Genomic DNA, 19,798 nt, shown 5'->3' with positions numbered 1-19,798 from the left:
ATAGGAGACAACAACAATATGGAAGTATTCATTACTTTGAAACATTTAAATTGCTTGTTCTTCAACATTTAAAGCTTTTTTAAAAGTTCTTGTTTGTGTCCTGTGTGTCTAAGGACACACCGAGCTTGGTGTGCAGAGTGAGTGAGTGTAATACGAAAGCCGGCAGGGTCAATAAGGGTTACAGTTACATTATAGTGTGTTTTTTTATTTAATGTTTAAATGCTGCCTATAAATGCTAAAGCAACACAAATATTTATATTACACTTTTTATCAAAAAAGTGTTGTCATATTTGGGTGCTTCCTAATGGACAAAAAAAACAACATAAAAAGTTGTACAGAATTAACAAATTAATATATTATTTAAAAATGTCTTGGACATCCACATATTATCAATAACAGTAACAAGTCTGTCACAGAGTTTCTGTCACAGATTGAATCACAGATCAAACAAGCAGTGTTTAAGGGTGACTGTAAGAGGTTGAAAAACTCACATCCTCATATTTGCTGTCAGACTCCTGGATCTCAGCTAGATCTCCATCTTCTCCTCGTCCTTCATGGCCCTGCTCTCAATGACCTTCATGCCTCTGTGTGTGGCAAAAAAAAAAAAATCAGTCAAGGAATATTAGGGGTCAGGAGCTTCAAATCATAAAAACATGCATTTATTATTTTTGGGTGTCATCCTGGGCATTTGACTTGGCATTTGGAATTTTTTTCCACCTGATGATGTCTTTTTTTTTTAAACAATATTTGGCATATGAAGAAAATACATGCCATTTCCACTAGGTGCTCTGTTACCATTAATGGTTCTGCAAATCATCAAATCAACACAGACTGTGATGATAATAATAATAATAATAATAATAATAGAATTTTAAAAAATCATTTTTGTGTTTTGTTTTTTTTCCTCTAAAAGTATAGTGGCATCATGACAAAAACCTGCCATTTCAAGGGTTGAAATTCTGAAAATTAATATATATTTGATATTTATGATTAAGACTGATGTTTGTTAAAAAAATAAACTCATAGATTGTAGAAAACAATATTAATGCCTGATATTTTTTAAAGCTTGATTTTGAAAAAGCATTTGGTGCACAGTGCAAAGCAAAGAGTGTGTATAATAATAAAAGGGCCCATAAGGGTTAAAAAGCTACAATAGAGCCTATATTCAAATACTATGAATGTTAAACACACATAAATATGTGTGTGTGTTTGTGTCTGTGTGTGTGTATTTAAATATATATATATATATATATATATATATATGTATCTGTGTGTGTGTGTGTGTTTATTTGGCAACACTTGAATGCTGTGTTTCTACTGTTTTAGATGACCGATTGACTGTTTAACATGTCGTATTACATTAAATTTTCATTGAATCAATAACATGTTCTGAGTGTTGCTTTGAAAATCTTCTTCCTTCGTTCTCATGTAACATTATGGGAATGTCATAACAGAACATTCTATGATTTGTCACTTCTCAACATCAACAAAACATCCTCAGAATTTTGCAGTTATATCGTTATGTCTTAGTCAGTATTTAACCTTATAGGGACATTATTTGAAATGATAAACATCTTTAAAATGTTGTAGCATTAGATCAAAATGTTTCCTTAAAAGCATTATTGCAACTTGTAGTTAATGTTTGCCAGTGTTGTGGGAAGGTTCCCAACTAGCCAGGTAGGTCCACCAGGCCTACACAATAACTTCCAAATTGTATGGAGGACTGAAATGTACAGTATCTGTGGTTTGTAGAAACATACAATGCCAACATGTTACCCTTCAATTCGGCTGCAGCCAAAGGCTTTGAGCATGGCATTTTTTGTGTTGTCACGACTGAGAGGAATTTCTTCGTTTGAAGGGAAAAAAATGGACAAAATGAACAGATTTCTGCATGAAGGCAAACTTCTCTTATTTGCACATTGTGCATAGAGCTATCCCCACATAGTGGCCTCTTGTGCCAAGCACATTTAAAGCACCATTTAAGAAGCCACTGACCTTAAGCTCTATGACAAATAGTAACCAAAGATGTTTTTGCTTATGTCAGGCATTAGTGCAGACCTGTATAGATTTTTAAGCTCCTAATTAACACAATAGCCTTTTTTTCTTCTGCCAGCACCTGCAGCTTTCCCTTGAATGACCTATCACCTCTCTTACCTGTCTTTCCTCTCTTCTCTGGCTCTGTGAGGTCTTGAGGTGCTGTGCCTTCAAACTTTAGCAGTCAGTTTTATTCTGTAAGCTTTTACACTCCACTACATATCAGAGCAAAATGTTAAACTGCACTGATGTCTACTGAGTAAAAGAAGATAGCATGTGAAATATATAGGCCTTTATAAAGCCATAGTTTATGATAAAGTCATAGCCCATATTATTGGAATTCAAATAACCTATCCAACAATATACTGATAAGTTACACCAACACTTCTTAAAGTTTAATGAAAAATAATTCCACACAAGAAAGCATCTAAATTCAGCATATAGTCTTTTACTCTGCATAAACTGAATACAAGAACGTTTGGTATTTTTCTCAAATATGGTGTTATTTTTACTCAGCTAAATACATTGTTTTCCACTATTGCTTCACAGCCTGATTATTCTGAAACTGAACTGATATGGTCCAGTGGTGCTTAGTGAGCTCCAGTGAACCAGAGAAACACATGACCATGATTTTCCCCAGCTGGAAGTCAAACAGAAGGTCAAGCACAAAAACGAGCCAGGCGTAATGCAATAAATGATCCAAATTTAACACTCTCTACACCTCTGCAGGGAACATGAAGTCTGTTAAATATTATTTTTTTTGGCATTGCATGCGGAATTAATAAATCACTTCAAAATCTATTAAGACATGGAATTCAGGTCACGAAGAACAGAAAGGTTAACCCTTTAAAATCTTAGGAAACATGAAGAAAAAAATCACCAAGAAAAGTAATCAGGAAAATCACCTGAAAATATGCAAAAAAAAAGCAAAAAACAAACACACAAAAATATATATTATATAAAATATATATAATAAAAAAAATACAATGCACCATCACATTGCTGAGAAAAATTAAGAAAAAAAAATTCCCCATTTTTTACAAAATGGTCTAATAACACTAACAATCCCTTCTTTATAAAAACTAAATTTAAGGTAATTTTCTTGTCACTGTTTATGTATTTCTTTTGTGGCGCGTGCCTTGCCCAGTTGGTCATTGCCTTTTTTTTTCTCCATGCTTTTTTCTTCTTTGGAAAGACAACAAACCAATCTTTTCATGTTTCAGGGGGGTTGAATAGATTGTGAAAAGCATCTGAACGCAGCACAAGAACACTGATACCAATTTGGGTTTTAAAGGCTTAAGTACATATTACAAACAAAGATAGAAAACTTTCAAAACGTGCTTTTATTTATTTTCATAATCTGTACATTTCAGATATGATAAACACTTGAGACATCTACATTAATACAATGCTAAAAATGCACAACCAGATGACTGAAACCATACTTTATAGACAAGATGAAAAAATTTTGAACCATAAGAGAATAAGAATATACTATAATGCATTAGCATTTCCGGTCATTGCTTAAAGAATAGAGTAGCACCAGTATACAGGGCCAATGTATACTTACACTTGTGAGGAAAGTTTCTGGGAGGAGGGAATGTATCTTTTTTAATTATAGTTTGTCTTACAGAATTGAAAATGTGCATAACGCTGAGGTTTAACTTGGTGCAAAATTTATCCACTTTGTCCTTTGGTTTGTGCATTATCAAGGTGGAATGGAACGTACCAGATCAGCTTCAATGCAGACGTAGCAAATAACCTTGCACGTCATTTCACCAGATGACTTGTCAAAAAAAAAAAAAAAGAACTCTCTCAAGGATTGCAAAAGGCAGACACCATTAAAAGAATAAAAACTTGCTTGCGAAAGCAATCTCGTTTCTCGGTTTAGGCTTCATCAAAGGGAATGGTTAAAGCTTTGCTTCCCCTTAGCTGTGCTCCTTGGTCGAGTTCCACTGAAGGCAGGACGGTGCAATAGGAGTAGCATCTGGCTGTTTCATCTCCACCACGGGCAAGGTACGCGAGGAGGGGTTTATGGTAAGCAAGGTGCAAGTACAAAAAAAGCCGAAAACCACAGTGCGTGTGGGGTCAGACCGTGCTTTCACAAATTATTCAGTTCCATTAGAGTCTGGTCCAGCATCTGGTGCATATCGAGGTTCTCTTCTTTAGCTTGTGACAGTTTCTCTGTTAGAACATCAAATGGAGAAGGTTTTAATCTCACAACAGCCAGCCAAAATGAGCTTGCTTGTGTTAATGATCAATTCAGCTGCGTCACTCAGATCAAGTGTGAGTGCTTTAAAACTGACACTTCACTGACAGAAAACAAGAAAAACACACTGAGTAAACAAGCTGATATTATGATGTGCAATCCAACATGCAAACAGGTTACAAATTCTTATTAGCCCTTCAACACCTGAGTAAATTGGCTTGGTTTCTTTCAAAGGCATGAAAGAAGTGAAGCAATGAGCAACTTAACAAAAAAGTAGCCAAAACATTAGCAGGACATTTACAGAAAAGTTAGAAGAAAATTACTTGAAAATAAGCAACAAAAAAGAAAAAGAAAAAACTAAAATGACCTTAAGAAAGTGCTAAAAAACACCAAACCAAAATATGTTTTATTTTGTAGAATAACTATTTTTCACCTTTTCACCTGACACAATGTTTTGCAAGTTGTGGGATATTTCTTTCCAAGTTTCTCATTGCCTTTTTTCCCCCCCAAAACTCTTCAAAATAATTAAAACCAATTTTCTCAGATCTGAGAGGTTTAGACGCTTGTGAAAAGCACAAGAGAATTGATGACGATCCAGGTGTTAAAGGGTTAATGCAAATAAACACCACAACAATCCATAAAAAGTTATGACTCTATATTATAATACTAGGGATGTTAAGACTATAAAATTATATATTTGAAATTATCCCTGATTTGCACTAATTCCATTTGAACAAACAGCAACATGGGTTTCAAGCAGTGCAGGCATTGTAGAGGACAATGCAAACGGAAGAGCTCTGGATCTCGCTCTGGATCAGATTGTCACACACATATCGAACACAAGACCATAAACTAACAACGTAAAACATTCACACAATTTTTAGTCATCATTCAAGGCCACGCGGAGTTCGTTAGTGAGAAGGCGGTTTTTCTGAAGTTGCTGGTGGAGGCGATCTTTGCAGTCAGAGAGCAAGTTGGAAAACAGAGAGAGGACAGGAGTTTAGAGGAAAATAGGGAAAAAGAGAAGACGCCTGTTGATACCTACCTGCTCTGGAACACATCACCAGAGGCTTTTGATAAAATCTTTATGAAACACTGACAGTATCTGAATGGCCTTTAAATAACACAAAACAGTGTTTTCATGCTCTCTTTTGGCAATTAAGATTTTTGTCTACAGCAGATAAAGCAAAGGACAGTGTGGATAGTGAAAACAGAGGATGAGCAGATTTAACCCAGAAAGGTTAAAGGCTTGAACGGCAGCTTTACAGGTAATGTTTGTATTAATGACTAATGGGAACAACAATTTTTGAAATTTGTCCAGCATTGAGCGAGAACCTGTAGCTGTGACACAGGCTGAAGTATAACCACTTGGGGCATATGCACCCTCAATGTGCATCCACTAAAAGTGTTTTTTCTACTGACAGTCTCAGATTGTTATTAAATGTTAAACAACATTTTAGAAAGGACCCCACTATGATACACCTTTCCGTCAGAGTATGATCCTAATGATTAAACAAGAAATCACCCAGAATTCACCATCGCCAAACCCACCAGACTTCATTTAAATAAACAGTCATTTAATAATCGGAAAACACACTTCATTTAAAGTCAACAGAAATGAAATGAGTCACAAAAGCCAACTTTCTTCATCATCCCACTCCTCCAACAATCACCAACTCTGGTTTTGTTGAAATAAATCCTTAATTCACTCAGTTAGATGTGAAAATATGTTGGCTGTATGCACACTAAAATTACTGTTTATTTAAATGGCCTTTGGGGAATGCCAAAAGTGATTTAAGGGCTGTTTCTGGTTAAACTAAAAGGATATTTGTCTTTAACCCAAAGGTTTCTGTTGGGATCCCTTCAATACTATTATTAGACAGTCATAATAATAATCTGAGCCTGTTTGTGGCAAAAACAAGCACTTTTAGTAGCTGTAAATGAATGAAGCCTGTTCCGCCAGTGCCACTTGCACAGTATTTGACCAGTTCCAAAAAGTGGTGTTCCCATTAGTTACTTCCCAAAAAAAAGAAGGAAGAATAGAGTTCAGGTTAAAAAATTAAATTAAAAACTAAATCTTTAATCTGTTGGAACAAAACTGAAAAAAAAAAAAAATAGTAAAGTATACCTGCTATTTTGCTCATAACATTCTCTCCAGAGCATCTTACCATATGCTTAAATATGGCTGATCAACATCAGAACTGCATAAAACTGCTACTGACAGTTTACCAGTTCGTGGCTTCAGTTTTGTCGTTTTACGGACATGGTTCTAAAATTTTTCTGCAGTCCAATTTGAACTTTGGCATCTCAAAACACAACATCAGAAAAAAATGCTCACTTCTGCTCATCTTTCTCTGTCTGCAGGTCTGGAAATAACTTTAATAAAAAGACTCAGAATGTGTGTTTGTATTTTTATTTAAATATATGACAGGATACTGTGTATCATACAAAGCCCATGTCTTATCATCACTGATAGCAGTTTCATCCAATTTTTCCAGCAACCAGATGAAGCTCAACAAATCTTACATTCTGTCCTGTATACCATCACACTCTTAACTTCACTACCATCTTCCCCCCAAAAAACCCCCAATCCAACACTAACGACCCTACCATTCTCAAATCTCTCCAGTCGGCTTCTCCTGTCACAGTACTAAATGTTGAAAAGTGCTTACATGCATCAGGCTCAAACGCTAAGAGAGAAGACAACTTGGCTCAGCTTTCAGTTAAGTACCTGTAGTTGTTTAAGGTTTCTGTGCTGCGTATAGCACCACTGCAATATTCCTAATATCTCAGCTTCACAGAACAACGTTTGAAGAAAATAAAAAGAACAAGAAAGAAGGACAGCAGGGTAAAAGCTCAACTAATGGTTTGTTGAGATGCAGAAAGAAAAATGAAAAAAAACATAAAATCAAGGCTTCCTGGTTTTATTACAGCCACTTGAAAATAAATAAATTAAAAAGAAAAAAAAACAGGACAGAGTAAAGAGATACAGCATACATAGAAGGAAGGACGTTTATTTTTTACACAATGCAGAAAGATTCTAGGATTCTGTACAAGTGATGGGATTGCGAGTAAGTTCGACATGAGGATGGAAACATGAGGAGGAGAGGAAAGCAAAGACAGAGAGGAAAGGAGAAATCGAGAGAGGGCTGGAGGAGCGGACAGGTGCCGCTCAGCCGGCAGGAGGCGTCTTTGATGAGGTGTAAAACATTTATCTGTGTGGGAGAGAAGAGGTACAGTGAACCAGGGGATTGGCGTGGGACCTACAGGAATCTGAGATGCGCAGGAGCCACGGCACAACACTACAAACCCACAATGCACCGCAACGATACATTGTAATCTAGCAAACGCTGACAAACACAAACTGGAGGTTGAACAGCTTCCCCTGTGAATACATCAAGACCTTTCTGCTAAAACACAAACCAATGTGGTGCATGTAGTCAATCTCCCACAGAAATGTTTAGGGACAACATTAATTTAGCAAAATTTGGGTTTCAACCACAGTGATGCTTAACTGTGACACCTTCATCTAGTACAGAACAAAAAGGGGATCTCGCAAACACATGGGGGGCCTTTCTTCTCAACAGAAGAGGACCATGTTAGTATCAGAGGAAAGAGGAAACACTCATAACCCTATGTGAGCCTAACAGTGAGCCAGTCAGATTCAGTGAAATGCTTTCCTATCGGTCAACATTTCAAGAGGCAATTTGCATGCATTGCTTTTTTAAAATGCCTCATGTAAATATCATGAATATTTAGAAAAGTCTTAAAACTATAAAAAAAATGCATCAAATAACAAAATCAAAGAATGCATCACATGACTTCAGTCCAGTTTACAGCATTCTCAAACACCAACGATACCGATACAAAGAGAGATCAGTATCATCATAACCACACTAATGCAGAAGTGGGAGAGGGAACCACTCGATGTGAATTGTCATTTTTTGCAAGTGGACTTCAATGATACAGACACAGAATGTCTGTTTAAGACGTGAAACTTTGAGACAAGTCAAAAACACAACTGCTAGGCTTGGGGCGGTATCTATCTTTTCATACCTTCCTGACATTTCACTCGGGTGGACCGGATGTGACGGTATTTGTGTAAGAAAATACAGCAAAAAAGATAACTGTAACTGTAAGAAAAAGAAGTGTAAGAAGCTGAGTCATTGGTGAATATACAGTTTGCCTGCACTGTAAAAAGAAACTTATTATTTTGACTACCTTTTTCTTTTTTTTTTTATGACAGGCCAGACACTAGCTTTTTTTAAGTTCAGTTCAGTTTTTTGTTACAGTGTCAAGTCTTGCTGGGTTGAAACCAGGCCCCCAGTTTTCTCTAGTGACCACTTGCAGTATTGCAGTGAAGGTTTAAATAAAAGTTTTTTTTTCAATTGGCCACCATTGTAAAATTGTAATTGTATTTTTCAGTTTTTATTTTATTACTAAGTTTTGGTTTTTGTCTTGGTCTGGGTAATGATTTCATTTGTTGTATCTGTCATGTCTTAGTCCTGTCTTGATTTTATATTGCTTCTGTTTCACTACTGACACTTTTGTTTCATATCTACTGCACTGACCAGTTATGACCGTCTTTTTTAACTGTTGTCTTTGAAAAATTCAATAAACAGATTGTAGAAAAAAGTTCTATGTGGTAAGACTCCCAAACAGGGCAGAGGCATTTCCTTTTTTTTTTTTTTTACTGGTCTTGTAACATTATCCCCACCACTCACAGTTGCCATCTTTGTCAGCTCAGCTGCTTGTTCCACCAGTAGAGACTGCCCTCTGGTGGCCCATATTGTACACTACAAGACGTCGCCTCAATACAGCATCAGTTTTAACAGACTGAGGAGTGCCTGCAATTTTGACAAAATTGCAAACTATACCTTTAGGATTTCTGAATACCACGCTAATACCTTGATACTGCCCAAGCCTAATAGCTGCATAACCGTTTAGGAGCAGATAAATGGTTGGATGCATTAGTTCTGATGGGTGGAAAGAAATATAAGGGAGGGGATGGAAGAGGGGTAACTGGTGTACAGGGGAGAGAGATGCAGGGGGAGAAAAGGTGACGGCGGAGCAAGCAGGAGCAGCGAGTTGAAAATTACATGGAAGTCATGTCGTTGAGGGCGTGGTCCAGCTCCTCGCTGATGGCCTTGTACTTCAGTTTCTGGGCATACAACTCATCTATTGGTGGGCCGGGGGAGTGCAGGGGGAATGAGGGGGCAAAGGTGAAGGAGCACGTGGCAAGGAGGTGAAGGGTGAAGCATCCAGAACATTGAGAAGAGAGAGAGAGGACAGGAAGAAGTGACAGAGAAAAAAAATTGAAAACAAGAGGGAAAAAAGGAAAACAGAGTTACACCAGAAAATGATGGAATGGAAGTGAAACAAAAGTCATGGAAAAAGCCTCCGGCACATTTCACTCTCACTCACTAAGCCATGAGCACTCACGAGTCCTTGAACACTAAATCAACATGAAGGCCTGATATCACTGATAAACTTCAAAGCCATTCTTCCCTAGCTTGAAACAAATCAAGTACCCTTCATAAAGAAAGGGTAAGAGTCCCCACAACAAAAGAATGATGTATGAGAAAGAGCCATGATGGCATTAAGAGGGGAGCAGAAGAAGAGATAAAGAGCAAAGCAACAAAAAAAAGTGCTAAAGATATAACCAGAGTAGCATTCAAAAAAGTCATACCTTCCAAGTCATCAATGGTCTTCTCAAGCTTGGCTACTGATCTCTCAGCGAACTCAGCACGAGTCTCAGCCTGTGTCACAGAGACAGATTTATGAGTTAATCCAACACTCACAGTGTGATGCAGCAGCCGGGACTTATTATTCTGGACTCAGCCAGCGACTCCAAATAAAGAGTCTGTGAAACTTTACCTCCTTCAGCTTGTCGGTGAGGACCTTGATCTCTTCCTCGTATTTGTCCTCCTTCTGTGAGTACTGTGGGACAAAAAGAATGATAGGTGTCAAACATTTGGGTACGGATTCAAGCTATGAATATCCTAGTACAATCAAACAAATTTTAATTAGTGCTGTCAGCGTTAATGCATTAATCACGATGAAATTAAGGTCTGTAATTAACGTGTTAATTTTTTTTAATCGCCGGCTGCCTTTCCTATCAAAATGCACTGCATTTTGAAGTAAGAGTGATTATACTAGTATCATATTAAATTAGAAAACCTACGAAATTCAGTGGTGTCAAACAGGTCCCACCAGCCTCTCAGTAAAGGCACTAAATAATGCTTCAAATTCAGGCTAAATTTTGTCAACGGAAAAACAGAGTGCTTATTTCACAGGGTTTCCTTGACCTCTGACCTCAAGAATTCTCTATAAAAGGGTTTGACTGACCAATTTTACAGTAACTGGCAGCCTCTGATCAAATATGTAAACAGCCTGATCTCACTTTCCAGAGAACGACTACCGGGCTGAGATGATGGACAAATGAAATAAATCTACCTTCAATAGCAGTTGAATCTTTTGAAAATCAGCTTACTATACATTACAGCAACTGGTATGTATAGACTTTACTCTCTCTTAATTAATTTTTCATTTATTTTTAAATGATATTTTTTCTTGATTTTTTTTTTTATTATCACTTATTTTATCTTAAATAACTTTATCCCCATTTCCCCCATTTTTTTCCTCTGTTTTACAAGTTATCTTAGTCATTATACTTATTATTAATCAATATGTGTTGTTATGTGGTTGTCATATTTATTATTTTTAATTATTCCTCAACTTTGGCTAAGAGAAGTGGGGGAGGGGTGGTGCGGCTTTATTGTTGGAATATCTTGTATTGATTCTTAAAATGCTATGCAATGTGATTAACGGCAACTAACTATTGAAAGTCTGTGACTAACTGTGATTTAAAAAATGAATCGTTTGACAGCCCTAATTTTAATTCATTTTCACAGATAGATAGCATGAAAAAAGAAAAATTTGGCTCCCCAGGCTCTTCTGCTCCCCGTCCACCCGCTCTAACAGGGAGCCGAGGGGTCTGACAGCACGCACTCTGCAGGAAGGTCACGCTTACCTTCTCAGCCTGGGCCTCCAGTGACTTCAGGTTGTTGGTCACAGTTTTCAACTCTTCCTCAAGCTCAGAGCATTTGCTGGTGTTTTAGACGAGGGGGTAAGGTTGCAAAGGAGAAGAAAATGGGGGTGGGGAAAAAAAGGAGGGAAGCGAGGATGGAGAAAACCAAAACAGGATGAAGGAAACAAAGACAGAGGGGGAGAGGAAACAAGATAAATAAGAAACTACAGGGATTAAACCAGGAGGGAACCCTAAGTACCTTAAAAGTGCCTTAACAGAGCAGGAATGTGAGAATAGCAACTCATACAGAAAGATGTGGCTTACAGTAAAATCAGAAATTTAGCAAATGGTATTTTAGCATCAAATTCATGCTGCTCTAAAAGGTGAGGTGTTATTCTTACACAGTCTCTGCCATGTTAGAGGCGTGAAACATGCCCAAAATAAAAGAGCAAAAAAAAAGAGGAAAAGAACAAGCAGAGCAAGCAAAGCAGAGGGTACACTCAGCAGCATGAATCGAAGTGGGAAGAGCCACTCATCAAAGATAAAAGTGTTAGTTTTTTGTTTGTAGTACCTGTGTGACTGAGGAGTTTATTGATTTCATGCTTTGCTCCAAAACCCTTAGCTCATCTTCCGCTCTCCGAGCCCGTCTGTTAGTGGGTGTGGCAAACGTGCACAAGCCAAAACCATTCCAACCGTGGAGAGCATGCAAATAGTCAGCACACACAGTAACAACACAGGACACACTGCTCAGGACACAAATGCTGATACTTTTGGTATTAATGCTCAAAGCTTCAAATGGTGGAATGCAAGCGCACATACAAGTGTGAGTGCACGTGAAATGTGAAAGATCTTACCTTTCTGACAGCTCAGCGCGCTCCTCTGTACGCTCCAGGTCACCCTCAATGATGACCAGCTTACGGGCGACCTTTATGTGCAGCACAACAAAGTGTTACAACAACCGATACTTGATGACTATGACACAGCTAGGATGTGGTTTAAGGTTTTTATCAAAGTGAAAGTGTACCTCTCTAATATGATTAACCTCCCTAACTAAGGGACTGTTTGGTGCATTTTATGCACTTTTCATTCTTCATATTTTTCTGTTATTTTGACTCTGTTCATGCATATTGCATACATTTTGGTAAAATTGTGTATTTTTGTTTAATCTTTGAATACCCGCTCAGCTCCTACAATAAGTCTAAAATACACTGTGGAAACTAAATTGTGACATTCATACCATTAAGTGTAAAAAATGCGCCATTGAAACCTATTCAAACTGACATTTTTGATCCAACAGCCATAAAAATACCATATTTGGCATATGGAGAAAATACATGCTATTTCCACTAAGTGCAATGTCATAATCAATATTGCTGCAAGTCATTGACATATCCCAGGCTATGATAATAAAAATAAAAAATAAAACTACTTTGCATGTACAGTAGTATATTGAAAATGATTCATTTTTGTGTTGGTTTGTATTTTTCATCTAAAATAAGAGTGGTGTCATGTCATAAACCTGGCATTTAAAGGGTTAAAATTCTGAAAATTTATGAATACTTGATATTTTTGATTGGGCTGGATTTTGTTTTAAAAAGATAAACTCAATGAAAGTAGAAAATCATATTAATGTATAATATGTTCAGTAGCCTGATTTTGAAATGTGCATTTTGTCTGCAGAGTGTGAGTATTGGACAATGCGCATAAAATAATAATGTATAAAACTCAGTGTTGCTGCTAATCATTGACATATCCCAGGCTGTGATCATTGAAAAATAATAACCTACTTAGCATGTAGTATATTGAAAATCATTCTTTTTGTGGTTTTTTTCTATCTAAGCATAGTGGCATCATGACAAAAACCTGGCATTTAAAGGGTTAAAAGTCTAAAATTACTGAATATTTGATGACTTATGATTAGGACTAATGTTGGTTGAAAAAAATAAACTCAATGAAAGTAGAAAATAATATTAATGTATAATATTTCTTAAAGCTTGATTTTGAAAGGCTTGATTTTGAAAAGCTCATTTTGTGCGCATAGCGATATGTGTGTGTAATATTAAAGCAGGCCCTATGGGTCAATAAATGCTAATGTTTGCTTACAGTTACATTGTGGTGTGTTTTTATCTAATGTTTATATGCAGCCTCTAAATTCTAAATTAAAACGAAATGTTATCTTAAACTTTTATAAAAAAGTGTTGTCATATTTAGGTTAAATGCTTCCTAATTGGACTATACAACATATAAAAAGTTATACAGAATGAACAAATTAAGAAATTATTTAACAATTATCTTTGAAATCCACCTATTATCAATAACTGTAACACGTCTGTGACAAGTCTTGACTTCGTGAACGGGCAACTGTGCGTTTGACGTTGCACAAGTGTTTTGGGGTGGCTGGCAGAGGCTGAAAAACTCGCCTCCTCATATTTGCGGTCAGCCTCCTCAGCGATGTGCTTGGCCTCTTTGAGCTGGATCTCCTGCAGCTCCATCTTCTCCTCGTCCTTCATGGCCCTGTTCTCAATGACCTTCATGCCTCTGTATGCGAGAAAAAAAAGTCAAGGGATGTTAGAGGTCAGGAGCTGTGACTGGTCAGCCTTTAATCTCCCTGACAACACACGTCTAGATGTGTTGGCTGCTAAATCTTTCATATATCCTCATAAAATATCCTTGAAAGAAGCGGAAAATATTGAATTTTGGAATGTTAGGAAATGACTGCACAATCTGACACTGCTCGTGTGTCTGTGGAGCGCCTGCAGCACAGAGGCCCCACTTGTGCTCCATAGAAAGAGATGTAAACACAGCCCTGCCACCTGGCCCCTGCACACATCAGGGGACTGAGTCTCCGCTGCTCATTAGAACCCACCTCTCGCTCTCATCAGCAGCCTTCTCAGCCTCCTCCAGCTTGGTCAGGGCAGTTGCCAGACGCTCCTGAGCACGATCCAACTCCTCCTCAACCAGCTGGATACGTCTGTTAAGGGAAGCGACATCTCCCTCAGCCTAGGGAGAGAGGAAGAGCATGTCAGGAGAAAATTTGGAGCGCATCGTCTCAAACAAAAAACCTGAAAAACTGACAAGAGTGAACACTTGAGCCCAAAGAGTGAATGAGTCAGTGGGGAATTGGAATTTTTTGGGGGTCAAAAGTGTCTCTGTGTGAAAAGCCCTCCCTGAAGTCTTTCCTGTACTCCTTGTTGACTATGTCTACGATAACAATGTCCCCAGCTGACAGAAGATCCCCGCCTTATTACCAGGCCCCTGAGAAAACATTAACAAGGCTCACGTCAAAGGGGGACAATTAAACTGTAAATGACTGCTCACATGACACATACAACCACAGAGGAGCCTCCCCAGATACTTCACAAGTATAGGAGTCATTAAAGCATAATTTAACCCTTTAAAGCCTGAAACACTTCTTTTGTACTGCTTTCAGACGCCCCTCACAAGTATTTTAACCTTTGAACTCTGAGAAAAACTGTTTATAAGGAAATCTGTTAAAAGCAAATGTTACACAAATTCAAGAAATTAGCAGATTTAAGTTTTTTTTTTCAAAAAGCTAGGAGAAAAATAAAAAAGTAGGGAATACTATAATGATCAGAATTTCATATTTAAAATTATATTACAGAATTATTATAATTTTTAAGCACTTTTCCAAGTCTTGTTTGTCTTATTTCTTTGTCATTGCCCTCTTTCCATGGGTTAAAGATTAATGCAAATTATGAAATGAAATGCATCTAAATTCAACATATATTCTTTTACCCTGACACATAAACTTAAACTGAATGCAAGACCTAACTTTTTGAAAAGGCATTAAGCAACTTGATAAGAAATGTTACAAAAATTGCAAGACATTTAAAAAAAACATTAAAGCTAGGGGAAAAATATAATGGTAGAGAAAACTACAATTATCATAATTTCATATTTCAAATTTTGTTACAGAATTATTCTATTTTTTTTAACCAGTTTTCAAAGTCTTGTTTGTTTGTTTTTTTTACTTTGTCTTTTTAAAATCAATTTCCATGCAATTTTCTTGTAGTTTTCATGAATTTTTGACTAATTTGGAGCTAATTTCTTCTTTGGTTGCTCTTTTTTTAATTTAAGAAATCAAGCCAATTTTCTAAGATTTCAAAGGGTTAACTTATCACATTTACAACATATAGATAGCCTTTTCTATGATTATGCAAACCTGTAGCTACTTCTGCTTTCTGTTCAACAGGTACTACACTCACACTGTCCTGAAAATGCTCAGTGAAAGCAGACTGCCACTACTGGTTTGACTGTTTCCTGTGCAGAGGTGGATCAAAGTGCATCTCAAGTAAATCTTAGGTTGAAGTCACTAATAGCCTATAAAATGGCGCAATGCTATCAAGTCCGTTTAAAAACACCTCTTTGAAAAAAAGAGCATCTGTCAGCCTGAGATAGGCTCAGACTGCTTTGAGCTCCTGCAGAAAGATTGATTTCCCGTCTAGATAACCGCTGCTTATGTTCACACTCTTTTGTAGTCCTGTTGTCCTTATATGGGCAAGTCAAAGAGCACGAGCTGCACAGTGCAGCCTGGCACCTTCACTGTTGCCACGGTTTACATGTGACTTCCTGGTTGCTGCAAATATTAATTCAAATGTGTAAAATGTTTCACCTGCAGAACGCAATAAACGGAAGTTACTGGAAAGCAGGTTGAACGGGACCGTTATCTGCAAGGTGCATCAAAGGAAAACGCATGTGCAACCCTGAACGGGATGTGAGGCAACACAGTGAACCGCTTTGACTTCAGCGGCCTGACGCTCTCAATTAAAGCGCTTTAGCCTTCAGCTGCAGGCTATCAAACCCGATGGTGTGCGCTTTCTGGTGCCACTGCATGGAGCCAGTTTAGCTTGCACCACCGCGGCGCATCACGAGAAATCTCAATCAAATGGAGCTCTCTCTCTCTCTCTCTCTCTCTCACACACACACACACACACACACACGAAAGGCCAAAAGATGATGATTCCATATTTGATAAGCACGCGCTACAAACACGCTTACTTGCTCCCTGGCTTTCCTCTCCGCGAGCAAGTCCCTCTGTAATCTCTCGGCTCTCTCTTCAGCACCGTCCGCCTGATCTTGCAGCGATTTGATCTTTCGTTTGACCGCCTCCAGCGATGTAGCCCCGGCCATTGTTTACACCGTACAACCTATTATTATATACTAAAGACTTCACCGCGAACTGTTTCCGAGAAATTGACCAAGGAGCGAGATGACGTCCTTGATGGTGCTTGAAAATGCTGCGTGAAGAGGTGCGCGAGCTTTCTGGAGAGACGCGTTTTGCAATCATTTGTCCAGGAAGTGCTGCTGATTTCAAAATACACCGCAAAAATAATAAATAAAAGAACTATTCTGCATGATTTGACAAAAGCCTACATTTCCCCGTTGAAATAATAAAAATGTCACAATAATCGATGCACAGTAACAATGTTTTTTTCATGATAAAAACACAACCAGTCAACACATTGTTATAACAATCAAGGTTGGAGTGGACTAACAGAGCCACAGCGCTCTCTGCGGGTCAACTGTGAGCAGTACGCATGGCAGAAAAAGACTTCTAAAGGGGCATTCAATAAGTCGCTCTGAATGCAGTAATTACAGACTACAGTTTGGACTTTGCAAATATCACAGAAAAACCCTAGAAGAGAATGAAAGGGGAAAAACGAGGCCATAAAACCCAAAGTAGCAGTTAAACTCTTTTGACCACTACAGCCAAACTTAAACTTCCATATAGGAATATTAAGAAAAAAAACGACATCTATATATAGAACTAAAGGGAATAAAAGATCAAGTGACAGGCTAAAACTCACTATAAAGGAGTCACATAAGGTCTCGAGGGAATCCAATTAAAGGATTATGACAACGAGTTATCCTTGAGGCCACTTATAAGCCACACTGTAAATTGAGTCCCCTGATTTACGCCTGTGAACAGTGTCTGCTGCACTTGAACCACCCTAACTCATTCACAGGGTCATTTGTAGTGAAAAAAAGAAGTTTATTTGAACCTAAGGTGTATTTGTTTCATTTGAAATGCCTACATTTAAATGACTTGTATAGTTTTTCTTATTTTTTTGGGCAAAAGGGAAAATATTTCAAAAGATATTTCCCCCATGTTTTTTAAAATATGGAGGAAGGCAATGAGCAACTTAAAATCAAATGACCCCCAACATTAGCAAGACAATAGGAAAAAGTACACTGGAAATTACCTGAAAATTAACAAAAAATAAAAGAAACAAACGTAATGTTTCAGAAAAGTAAAGTAAATAAATAAATTAAAAATAATTTAAAAAAAACATTTAAAAAATGAATTGGGGGAAGTAAGTAAAATATAAACATTCTGTAATACTTATAAACATAGTTTTCTAGATGTATTTTCCTAGAAAAAAAAATCCCTAAATCTACCAGTTTCTTACAATTTGCAGGCGATTTCTTGCCAAGTTGTTCATTGCCTTCTTTTTGTTTCTCCATATTTTTGAAAGAAATCAAACCAATAAGCTCAGGATTCAAAGGAATATTTGTAAAAGGCGTGAAGTTTTAAAGGGTTAAATGTTTCCTGTAGATGAGCTATTGTTTTGTTTTTTTTTAATTAGTGCGCTTCCTGGGTCATTTTGATAGGAAACAGTGTTTTTCCCCTGTGGTAAGCAAAGAGCGCAGCCCGCAGATGTCAGCTCTATCTTGACCATATAAAGCAGTGGGCTATATTTATCCAGGCGCTCGCTCTCTGCGCTCCATGTTAGAGTGCGCATTGGGCTACTCCACTGTGAAAAAAGACTTTTCAGCCTTAGAGCTATAGGACTGGGCACAAATGGGACAAAATACATAAAATGACTATACAATATAAGGAAAAATATTATGAGACATTATGGGATTTGATTTAAATAATGGGTCAACATGACCCTTCTTTGGACAGACGTGTAAGTGATAGTGCATGTGATCAAAAAAGAGCGACAGTTCAACAGTAATTGGATAATTGGAGCCAAAAAGTCAAATTGGACTTTGATGTTGGAGTTTGAATGAACATAGGTGTGATATCTCAGTGGTGTTGAATTGTCGCTCACTCACAGTGATGAGAGAATGAAGGTGTGAAGCAGCGTGGTGCAGGAGTGGTGCCATTGTGAATCCCTTCCTTACTTACATCGGTGGCTTTCTTCTCAGCCAGCTCAAGTTTCTCCTGGGCATCTTTAAGAGCCTCGGAGTACTTGTCCAACTCATCCTCAGTTCCCTTCAGCTTCTTCTGCAGAGCTACCAAATCGTCCTCAAGCTGAGGCGAGTTTCAGTCAATGCCGAGACAGTTTCAGAGGTGATCAGCGAGGAGTGGCGTGAGCGCGCACGAGGCGCAAAGAGCGCATTCAGACAGAGAGAGACACACACACGGGACAGGAGAGGACAGGACAGGGGGAAAAAAGAGAGAAAAGAAAAGTTAGGGAAGCTCATGCACCGATACCTTGGTGGCGACCTCCTCAGCGGTCAGCAGCTTTTCCTCAGCAGTTTGGAACTCTTCAAACACTTTATCTCTCTCGTCTTCAGTAACGCGCAATTTCTTTTCCAACTCTCTTATATCGTCCTCTAACTACACATGCATATAAAAAACATAAGGTTAAACAGAATATTAAATAAACATGCAATAATTCATTTTAGGGTGAAACAATTTTGTAAATTACAAACATAATTTCGAGGCTATAATTACATCACCAAAACAGCTGAGAGAAGGATTTCTAACATCAAAAAAAGAAAAAAAGAAAAAGAAAAAAAAAATCAGGAAGGATTCTTAATTTAATCCTTATTTGAGATTCTCCGTGAAAGTAATTAATCCGCATTTAGGAGGCGTTCCATTAAAGGGCAGCAGCCTTACACTGCTGCTGGTATTCCTGCTTTTTCTATGGATCTTTGGGATTTTCCACAAAAGAAAAAAAAATCAGCCGACCTGTTTGCTTCTGTCCTCTGCTGCCTTCTTGTCTCCCTCAGCCTGCTCAGCTCTGTCCAAGGCATTCTCCTTGTCGAGCTTGAGCATCTGCATCTTCTTCTTGATGGCATCCATGGCTGCTTATTGCTGTTCGGCACCACAAAACGTCCAAATGAAAAGCAAGGAGAGAGTGGGAGTGCGGCTAGGGCGTCTGTGCCTAACTGAACACTTAGCTGGAGTGCAGGCTCTGCCTGACTGTGCCCTGTCAAATATGTACTTTCAAGAGGGGGGTGACCGGATTCCTGTAGACATCCAATACTTTTTTGGAGGGGGCGTGTGTGGGTGCCCGGGCGTTTTTTAAGGCTCTGCTCTGCGATTCGTTGCTCCCAAACATTTGACTTTTGATACGCCTTTATATGGGATGTGATGGACAAGCAGGCAGCTCCCACGGAAATGTCTCCCCACTGGTAATGTTACAGAAGCCATTTAATGCATGGACGAGATGCAGATGAAGCTCACTGGATGGGCACATCATTAAATCTCTGCATGACACTCATGAACAGTGTGTTTGACCACTGTGGAAACAAAAAACAGCATGTAGTGC

At 38.1% G+C, this 19,798-nt stretch overlaps 1 protein-coding gene across 9 annotated transcripts; it reads right to left on the bottom strand.

Moving 5' to 3' along the window:
- Positions 1–3,359: 3,359 nt before the first annotated feature.
- tpm1 (tropomyosin 1 (alpha)) lies at positions 3,360–19,457 on the bottom strand. 9 transcript variants are annotated; one of them, XM_088080581.1, is made up of 10 exons: positions 19,216–19,457; positions 18,736–18,861; positions 14,140–14,273; positions 13,694–13,811; positions 12,128–12,198; positions 11,277–11,352; positions 10,121–10,183; positions 9,933–10,002; positions 9,343–9,421; positions 7,242–7,458 (listed from the first exon to the last, which is right to left on the bottom strand). In XM_088080581.1, the coding sequence occupies exons 1-10, from the start codon at positions 19,327–19,329 to the stop codon at positions 7,455–7,457; spliced, it is 855 nt and encodes a 284-aa protein (XP_087936707.1). In that variant the 5' UTR covers positions 19,330–19,457; the 3' UTR covers positions 7,242–7,454. The 9 variants fall into 9 exon arrangements, with proteins under 9 accessions (XP_042352282.1, XP_042352281.1, XP_042352286.1 ...); XM_042496346.2 differs by lacking the exon at positions 18,736–18,861 and adding an exon at positions 18,427–18,552 and having other exon boundaries at positions 19,216–19,456; XM_042496348.2 differs by lacking the exons at positions 7,242–7,458; positions 9,343–9,421 and adding an exon at positions 3,360–4,218.
- Positions 19,458–19,798: the final 341 nt, after the last annotated feature.

Source organism: Plectropomus leopardus, chromosome 7, assembly GCF_026936395.1.
Source record: "Plectropomus leopardus strain MGB_pleo_1.0 chromosome 7, ASM2693639v1, whole genome shotgun sequence".
NCBI classification, from domain to species: domain Eukaryota; kingdom Metazoa; phylum Chordata; class Actinopteri; order Perciformes; family Serranidae; genus Plectropomus; species Plectropomus leopardus.
Note: the sequence above shows the minus strand (reverse complement) of the source record. Positions and strands in the feature narration are given on the sequence as shown.